At 38.7% G+C, this 10,157-nt stretch overlaps 1 protein-coding gene across 3 annotated transcripts in view; it reads left to right on the top strand.

Annotated features, from left to right (window-relative positions):
* The window catches only part of BDKRB1 (bradykinin receptor B1), a 33,665-nt gene extending 25,875 nt beyond the window's left edge, over positions 1–7,790 (top strand). The window contains exons 1-3 of one of the 3 annotated variants that reach the window (XM_048308351.1): positions 2,315–2,432; positions 5,059–5,677; positions 5,746–5,985. In XM_048308351.1, the coding sequence (XP_048164308.1) occupies positions 5,072–5,677; positions 5,746–5,895 (756 nt within the window). In that variant the 5' untranslated portion in view covers positions 2,315–2,432; positions 5,059–5,071 and the 3' untranslated portion in view covers positions 5,896–5,985. Of the gene's footprint in view, positions 1–2,314; positions 2,433–5,058 lie in introns of those variants that run through there. The other 2 variants (XM_048308349.1, XM_048308350.1) reach the window with 2 other exon arrangements.
* Positions 7,791–10,157: the final 2,367 nt, after the last annotated feature.

The raw sequence follows: 10,157 nt of genomic DNA, 5'->3' as shown, positions 1-10,157 counted from the left end.
GCTGATCCAAAAAGATAATTTGGCCCAACCATTAAAGGTTCCAGCTATCTTAAGAAGATGATTTTTAATGGCTGAACTGGACTAAGAGACAGAACTCTGGAGACCTTTGGGATTTTTGACATTTGTCTACCTTGTAATGTGTGTAATAATCAAGCAAAGAGTCTTACCTCCAAGTTCACCAACATATTTGTTTAATCATTATGATCAGAGAGGCTCAGTTAGCATTTGTAAATTTTTATGCAGCTCTAGAGAATGTTTGCTTTCTGCAGGAAAGTTTGCCTAGACAGTGTGACTGAAGATCATGTAAGCTTAAAACATAAACCAACATGCTGTGAGTATCCTGATCTAAAGGTGCCAATAGACAGATAAGTTTTTTACTATAACTATGGACTCTTATAGATGTTTTCAAACTAATCCTTCACATTCCTTCAATTCATGGTCCATTACATCTGTGCAAACTGTGAAATGTTGTCAGATTTTTACATACTTTCTATAGGTTGAGAAGAATGAAGTTGTAAAGAAATAGTAAATTAAATCCCCTTTCTGTATAAAGTTACATCTTCTTCTGTAGACTTGTTCTAAGATCTTTAAATGCTGGAGCTACTGCAGTGCCTATTCATTTCACTATTTCTACTAAATGCATAGACTTCCAATTTTGAATCTCTCTCCATTACTGAAAAATGTTCCAAATATAGCAATGAAAAACAACAGAAAATAAGAAACTAGATTTACAAAGAGGAGTTGGATTTGCAAAACCAGAATTTTGATCCCATTTTGATGTGACAAGTTTTGTAAGACTGTGTTATTTATCATATAAATTTTAGACACAGCTGCAGTTTTTTATTCAGTCTGTGAGTAAATGTGGAACTTGGCAGCTCCTAGAGATGCATGTCCAAGCAAGGAAAAATTCCAAGCTTCTTGTTATTGCTTAAATGTTCTTAATTATGGAAAAAGTAACTTAAACACGGAAATGCAGTCGTGTAAGCAAAGAGGAGGCTTTGGAAAGTCTGTGACGAAGATCTCCTGATATATTGCACTTACCTTCATGAGTCAGTGTGAGATGGGTTGTTTCAAGATTTTCCTCCTGTGATTTATTAGGATTCCTTACATAATGTGTAATTCAAAAATTCAAGTCTTTGCCAAAAATAAAAATTTTACAAGTTATTAAAAAAAGCCCCAAATATTAAATCTTGAGCCATTTAGAGTTTTCTCCATTGTAGTGGTGTTAACTGGAACTTTTTTCATTTATCAATTTTAGCACTGCTTGCATAACTATTATCTTTTAATTAATAAAAATTTGGAATAAAAGTATTTTTCATGATAGGGAAGTTCATTACAAGGTATCACCATTCAGCCTCCCCTGCCTTTTCATTTTAACTTACTTATCAAACAAGAATGGACATAATGGCATAAGAATTGAGAGAAATGGTGCATGTGTTGGTTAAGTAGCCAATGGGAAGAATATTTTCCTATAAGTAAATAGCATTCCAGTCCCTTGATAATTTCTCATTGTTTTGTTTTTTTTTGATTGAAAACCCATATTTTTTGCATGGATATACTTAAAAGAGATTTGCATTTAAAGCCTGAGATGCAATAGATATTATCTTTTTCTAATATTCCTCTAATCAGAGGACAATCAGAATGAAAAAGATAAAAATAATTTATAAACAATCACTCTCAGGCTTCATGGTACCAGCAAGTAATTAAAAAAAAAAAAAAAAGAAACTTATGTGGGTGCAAGCCTGAGAAAATACAGGAGTCATCATGCACTACTGAGAAGTCATATTCACAGAGATTCATGCCCTGGACACCTATAGAGGGGTGCAAAAAGCAAAGCTTTTCAAAAACAGTGGAAGGGGGGTTTAGCAAGGTTCATGTTTCAGCAGCCATTCCCCCTATCTGTCCTGCTTTACCCCCTGCTCTTTGGCATGGTTTCCCCTCAAGCCTAGCAGGAAAAGGAGCTCCTACCACAACAAAAACCTAGTTCTAAGCTTCTCCCTGTGTGCATTGACACTGAGAAGGCAATTCAGAGCTGTTAATGAAGTTATTGTTGGTACAAACATAGCTATTCACACAAAGGAACTTTTAATTGCCAAAGACAATTTGAAAGCTTTCATTAGAGGTCACAGGATGACAAGAGTCATGACATATGGACTGTATTATTTCACAATGAGAATGAAATATTTCACATGTCTTGAAAATTACTACAGCTGACATGTGGGGAAGTTAAAAAAAAATTCCTGGGGCTTTCTTCCAAGATGTAACATCACGCGCATGGTGTATGGCCAACAAAACACTCAGGACAGCCCTCAGTCACTCAGTTGTGCCTCAGGATGCATCTTTGAATTCTCTCAGTAACCTCTCTACTGCTGTTTATCAACTGTTTCTGAATTTGAAACTTTGCCTGAATTGCCAGGAAGGACCAGGAGTAGGTATGCCTATGTTTTTAAATGTATTTTCTTTACTAAAATAATTTCTATATTTTATCCAAAAAATAATCTTTTGTGCTCTCAGTTCTGATCTGTGCAGTCTAGTAAGACTTACCCTTTCTTTTTCACCTTGAAAGTAATTCTGAAAGTCAGTATTAGTTTATGTATAAAGCCATGATCCATTTTACCTAATTGCTCTAACTTGCTGATGAGTATTAATAGTAAAAAGGGTGATAGATGCACTGTGCATGGAAATTCATCAGAAATCAGTTCAAAGTAAGAAAAATATGTCATTATTTGTATAAAAGATGACCGGAATGTGTTAAGTACAGAAGCTGAAAACCATTCATGTGGTTAATTGTCCATTAGCACTAAATACTTAAAAATACTTACAGAAATTACTGAAAATAAAGTGCATTTTCTGTCAAGAGAACATTTTGAGCTCTAAATTATTAAAAGGCTTGTGGCTTGTGGTAGCACTCAGACACTGACTAGTAGACTCTGAAGAAATTTTTGAAATTAAAAACTCTACAGAATCCTCAGGTACCATTGAGAGCTGAACAAGAATTCAGATTTAGCTGAGACTAAACTCAAAGTTTCAATGAAAAATAAAGCTTCCTGGTGTTTTTAGCTGAGGCCATCATGAATGAATCTGTGGCTTCAGCTGAGAGATCACATCTGAAGGGTGCAGAGTGACTGGCGCACAAGCTGATAGCAAGAAGTTGGGCTGATAGCAAGAAGTCATCAGGAAAAGGACAAGCAAGGACAATAAACAGTTCTTTTTCTTCTACATTTATTAAAATAAATAATTCTGTTAGGTTTAACTGTTATCTTTCTTCTACATTATTTTTGAAATATGAAGTTATAGATTTTCTGCCATTGCTCTCTCATGCCTTAGCCTGCTGTAACAGGGTTAGATTTCTGCTGTCTCATGAAAAGCCTCTTTGATGCTAATCAGCCATTTATTTGCTATATATTTTATCTGTAGTTTTAGATCCTCTCAAGTTATCTTATTTTGCATGAGATGTCTGTGAACTAGGTAACATTCAGATTGTTCTGAGGGAAATCCAGGGAGCTGTGTTGAGTTGTAGCTCAGTTCCCAGTCAAGACTGCCAGCTTGAGTGAGTTTATGAACTCAGATACAACTTTGCTGCTCACCTGGTTCTGCAGTGATGAAAAATGTTCTGTGCATTAGTACCAGATAGCCTGATGTGGAATATTATTACTTAACTTATTCCTAGAGGCATCCCAGAAATAAGTGACGCAAGCTGCTCATATAGAGACATCACTGAGGTTGTACCTATATGTAAAAGAGATGAATGATCGTCCTAAATTGTCTCTTCAGAAACTCCATACTTAGCTGTCTCCGTGGTGTAAAATACAGAAGTTGAAAGAACAGAGTTAAATAGCTGCAGCAGAAAGCTGATATTTAGAATGACTGATTGCAAAATACTGATTTTTTCAAATACATTCTTTTTTATAGATTGTCATGCTCCACTTGCATATGAAATACTGAAATGTCAGATGGCAGCACAGGCTCAATAATAACTTGCCTATCATAATGATTCTGAGGCTGAATGCCTGTAAAAACCAGGATCCAGGCACTAGCATCAAGCATGGCAGCACCAGAAGAATGAAGCAGGACGCAGCCCTGAGAGTGGATCTGTGACAGAAAATCCAGTGGATTTTCATGAGAGGATAAGGTTTTACCCATGTTCTTACTCCTGCACAATCTCACATGGGGTTACCAGAAAGAAAGATTGTGCCAATGCTTTGATGGACTAAACACTTTGGAGGCTGCACAGCCTCTCTCCAGCTGAGCTCAAATGAAATTTTTGAACTAGAGAAGAATGCTGTAAATTTAGAGCTGCAGAGGCCTTCCCTCCAGGCAAGATTTTTAGTGTAATGTTTTGAAGGAGTCTGTGTTTTGTTATTCCAACTGCTGACATTTGAAGGCAATAAGCTGTCTAATCTAACAGCAATTTTGAACCCGAAGTTCAGGATGGGAGGAAAGGAGAAGGAACAAAAGAATGCAAAGTTCAGGCAGCAAGTAGTTCATACAGAGAGTGAGCAGCTTTCCCGGTTCTGGGAAACAGGCAGGATCCTGCTTCAGCAGGATAACAGAATATAATAATATATTAATGTATATATAATATACTATATAATACAGTAATATAATAATGCACATAGCTTGGTAAATAAGAGTAAGAGAAAGGGCAGGGAAGGATGCAAAGCTGGCTTTGTGTCACCAGCGTGGCTCCCACTACTCTCGGGGAGATGGAATTCTCCCATATCTGTGTCTGTCATCAGTCTGGAGGAGACATACGGAACTACTTCCTCTAATTTGTCACGCTCCTTCCTCTGTGTCACTTTAAACAATGGAAGCAAGGAGAGGAAACTTCATAGGATGTAGAGGAAGTTCTATCCTTGCTAATACTGGGAACATTTCTCACCATTGCACATATCACGTATGGAGTGATCTAGCCTATATTAATCAGTAAGGACTAATAAAGAATTTGCAGCAGTTAAATGTTTATTATACCACTCATGGGAGGCAACTTTAGCATTTTTATGCTTCTTTTTTGCAGTCATTTTCTCTCATTTCAAAGACATCTTCTGTTCATTTCAGAGTTTTTTCAAAAATGACTGAAACTCCTCTGCTGGATATTCCCTCCTCAAACCAGAGTGAAAACCAGAGCAACTCAACTGTTTGCCCAGAATTGGATGACTGGTGGGACATCGTATACTGTATAGTTCCCAAGTACATCAACACTGTCTGTGTCATTGGTATGCTTGGAAATGTATTTGTTCTCTTCACTTATTCACTGCACAAAGGCCCCCTGAAGATAGCTGAAATCTACCTTATGAACCTAGCCATTGCTGATCTTATCTTCCTCATGTGGCTCCCTTTCTGGGCAGAGAACATCAATAATGAGTTTAACTGGCCGTTTGGCAGTTTCCTGTGCCGCAGCATCAGCGCGTCCATCACCTTGAACATGTACACCAGCATCTACTTGCTCGTGGCCGTCAGCATGGATCGCTACTTGACTTTTGTCCATACCTTGAACCACAGAGAGATATGGAGCAAAACTATGACCAGAGGGATCTGCTTGCTCATCTGGTTCTTTTGCATCCTTCTCAGCATCCCAGCTTTCATGTTCCGGACTGTGGAAGACCTTCCCCAGTGGAATATTTCAGCGTGCGTTTTGGATTTCCCCACCCCATCGTGGAGAACAGCTGAAAGCCTGGTACGTAACATAGTGGGGTTTCTGTTGCCGTCCACAGCAATCATCTTTCTCAATTTCTCCACCATTAGGTCCCTACAAAAAACAGCAAGAGAACGAAGAGCACTCAGAGCAAAGGGCTGCAAAAGGCACAAAGGCACAAAGGCAACCAGGCTGATCTTCACCGTGGTACTGATGTTTCTTTTCTGCTGGACTCCTCACCATATTTTTTTATTCCTTGATACATTACACCGTGCAAATGTGCTCAAAGGCTGTTTCTGGGAGGAACTGATCAACTTTGGGGAGCAGTTTGCTTATACACTGGCTACCACCAATAGCTGCATTAACCCTGTGATTTATGTCTTTGTTGGGAAATACTTCAGGCAAAAGGCTTTAGAAGTTTTTTCACAGTTTATTCCCTGTGGATTTCCTTTGAAATGGGTATCTTTCAAAGAAATGTCATCGAATTTCAACATGTTTCCAGTCAGGAGTAGTTTAACATAATGGTTCTTGGTTCCATCTTCATTGATATTACAACTTATTTTATGCCATTGCAAATGGCATTAAAAATTAATATGAAATGCAGTGATCTGGCCTTCACAGACTAAGCTAATTATCTATTAAAGTAAATCACTTGATTGATTGCATATTTGTTCCCACGTTTGCTTTTTTATTTCTGTGTTATCCATCCAAATGCATAACATGCAATATCAGAATTTTATACCAAATGATCTAACCTGTCTTACCCATTAACAGTGGCTTGAAAGAAAAGCTTCTTTACAAAATACCAGAAATCTGGTTTCATTGCAGAAAGCCATAAGCCACCTGAATATTTGCTGCATTGTGTCTGTGATGACAGCTACTATACCACTTATAAGACTATTCATAAAATTGCAACAGGTATTACAGAGCAAATATGAGCTTCATCTTCGACTGATAGATGCATTTGAGTAGGTATAGAATAACTTTGGTTATTTTGAACCAGATTTTAACTGGTTTGCATTTTCACAGTAAGATATTGAAAATTTTACATTTTTTTGTGCATTTCAATTATATGCAGTGCATAACTATTGTACAAGATGATGCAACACAAAGAAAGTTTACATAAATTGTAAAAAAAGCACAGTAATGCAGTAGGCTCCTCAAAACTTGACTTGTGTTGATCCAGTAAAATATTATAAAACTGCTCATCGAATACTGTAAAGATTCTTTTTATTTTCTATATGTGAAAATATCCATGATGGCCATTGACACTTATATTATTTTGAGGCAAATCCTTAGATACGTATTTATATTTTTATGAATCAAAATTAATAAACTGCATAACATCTTATTTTACTTCATCGGCTTGTTTTTTCCTATATTTATTTTTATATTTTGGTTTTTTTCCCCTGTTCCTTTTGGGAAGAGCAAATATATAGTCCTGTGATTAAAAATCCTTGCTGCTACCAGAATACAAACTCTGGAAGTAGAAGAAAACTTCTTTTCTGTCACATCCACAGTGGCAGAGTAAATATAAGGCAACTGATATCTGTTTCCATAACACTAAAATTATGTGTATATACAGACATGGAAGAAGATAGTGCAGCCTGTTCAGCCAGAAAGATATTGATGCAGAAGGGACCATACAGACACATCATTGTATAAAAATTCATTTAACTACTCATTGTAAAGCCTGTTCAGTCTTGTACTTGCTGTAACAGCACTGCATTTTCTGTGGTTCTTTTTAGTGTTTCCATTTTGAATATGTAATAAATCTCTGATTATAGAAATCTATCTGTTCAACCTCATTGCAATAAGATTAGTGTTAATTTTTAATGGTTCTCTCAAACTTTTTGAATTTGAACAGTGGAAGCCTTTTGAAGACTTAAAAGCCTATCTTCCTGCAATGATGGCTTAAGAATTAAGGGTGGATTAAGGGATCAGGGAGGAAGAATCTCTCACAGATTTATTACTTCCACTCCTTCTGTGACATGTGTTTTTAAAATAAATATCAGGCTTCGACACCAGTAGTAACAACAGCATGTGAAGTCCCCTGACTCATCTGAAATCAAATTCCTAACTCCCATCTATTGTAAACTGTTGAAAACTGCATCTATTTAATACATCTCCAGCTGAATCTTTAATTCAAAAAACTTCCAAGCAGAAAGAAAAGAAAAGAAAAGAAAAGAAAAGAAAAGAAAAGAAAAGAAAAGAAAAGAAAAGAAAAGAAAAGAAAAGAAAAGAGAAAAAAAGAAAAGGAAAAGAGAAAAGAGAAAAGAGAATGCAGAAACAGAAGTTCTATCTTCCCACTACAGATGAGGACCTTAAAAGGGAAAAATATCTTGTCTCGTCTGACTAACCCTTGTCCATGTTATGCAATGTACACAAATAAAGCAAAAAAACACTTCTTGAGTGTGGTGGCATATTTAAGCTATGATATAACAGATTGAAAATCAGTATGAAATCTGAATTTAATGGAAAACCTCCTGAACAAGTCACAAGGGCTTTTATGAAATTGCTGCTTCTTTTACAATTGCACAACTGTCAGGAAAAACATCTGTAGTTTAAACACTGCTTTAAACCACTTAACAGGGTCTTGCAAATCAATGTATTTACTCTGCAGTATGAATGTATGCAAATGTATGCATTTCTGACTGTATGTTAGGGCTCTTAGTGGCCGCTTTTTGCTGTGGTGCTGCACTGCGTTCCTCACTGACTTGTGCCTGGGAAGGTTCTGGTGATAGCCATGGTGATGTTCCTGGGCTAGCAGGTGGCCTGGGCATTGCTGCTGTTTCTGTGCTGCTGTACTGGACAGGCTGGAACGCCAGTGGGAACTTGAGTTGAAGGGATGTGGATGAGACCATGATGGAGCAGAGATCCACCTGCAGCCCATGGAGGACCCCAGGCTGGGGTGGATGCAAGGTGGATGCCTGAAGGAGAATGTGACGTGGCCCTGTGAGAAGCCTCTGCTGGAGTAGGTTTTATGGCAGGACCTATGACCTCATGAGGGACCCACACTGGAGCAGTTCATGATAAACTGCAGCCCTTGGAAAGGTCCCACACTGGAGAAGTTCAAGGAGGACTGTCTCCTGTGGGTGGGAACCGCTGCTGGAGCAGGGGAAGAAGAGATTCCCTTCCAGCCCATGGTGAAGACCATGGTGAAGAGGTGTGCCTCTGCAGCCCATGGAGGAGGACAGTGATGTAGACTATATTAATGATGAACTTCAGGAGGAACCCCTTGCTGCAGGCAGGCTGGGAGCAAGGGGAGAAGTTCACTGCAATGTTAAACCAGATAATCTGGCCTGAAAAGGGCCAGGGGTGGAGACTGTAATGGATGTGCCTCTAAATTGTTGTAAGCCATGATTTGAGTTGCATATTACAGGAATTAGTGCAGCAGAAACCACCCAAATCCATGGAGGAGAAGCCTTACAAGGAAGTTTAAGTGCATCAGTGACCAGACCTGAGCCGACTTTGGTGCCCAGTAACTCCAAGAAACACAACACCACTCCTGTCCTGAGTGACCCCCAGAAGAGATGGAGCATAAAGTCATGGACTAAATGAACTCGAAGGACATTTCGTAAACATTTGTGGACATTTTATAAGTATTTTGTAGGTGTCATCCATTGACTAAAGAAATTACTTCTGTGTTTTATGTCAAAGGATGGGAAGAAGCACAGTGGTTAATGAAGTTGTATCAAATAGTGTGGGACCTGGGCATGATGTAAATGGTATGGAATAAGGGGTGGAATGTGCTGGTTTGGGCTGGAGTAGAATTAATTCTCTTTGCAGTGGCTGGCATAGGGCTGTGTTTTGGATTTGTGCTGAGCCCAGGGTTGATAACATAGACATGTTTTTGTTATTGCTGAGCAGGGCTTACACAGAGCCAAGGCCTTTTCTGCTTTTTGTACTGCCGTGCTAAGAAGGAGACTAGGGGTGCATGGGAGACTGGTGGGATACACAGTCAGGACAGGTGACCCAAACTGACCAAAGGGATATTCCAGACCATGTGGCATCATGCTCAGTATATAAAGTTGGGGGAAGAAGGAAGAAGAAGGAGGGGACATTTGGAGTGATGGCATTTGCTTTCCAAGTCACTGTCACACGTGATAGAGCTCTGCTCTCCTGGAGATTGCTGAACACCTGCCTGCCCATGGGAAGCAGTGAATTAATTCCTTGTTTTGCTTTGTTTGTGTGTATGGATTTTGCTTTCCCTATTAAACTGTCTTTATCTCAACACATGAGTTTTCCAGCTTTGACCCTTCCTATTCTCTCCCAGATCCCTCTGGTGGGGGAAGGAGCAAGTGGCTGAGTGGGGCTTGGCAGCTGGCTGGAGTTAAATCTTTACAAACATGACCCAGGACTGCCTTGTTTCTCTCTTGTTTCAGAAGAAAGGCTGTTTCTGCCTCGAAGGTGTATATGAAAGCAGGGAATGAACTTGAATTGCAGCAAGGGAAATTCAGAACGTTAATAAAAACTTCCTGGTAAAGCCAGTGACAGGTTCTTTGGAGAGAATCCAGCATGG

Source organism: Corvus hawaiiensis, chromosome 6 (genome assembly GCF_020740725.1).
Source record: "Corvus hawaiiensis isolate bCorHaw1 chromosome 6, bCorHaw1.pri.cur, whole genome shotgun sequence".
In the NCBI taxonomy this organism is placed as follows: Eukaryota; Metazoa; Chordata; class Aves; order Passeriformes; family Corvidae; genus Corvus; species Corvus hawaiiensis.
This window is presented reverse-complemented; position numbering and strand designations above follow the sequence as displayed.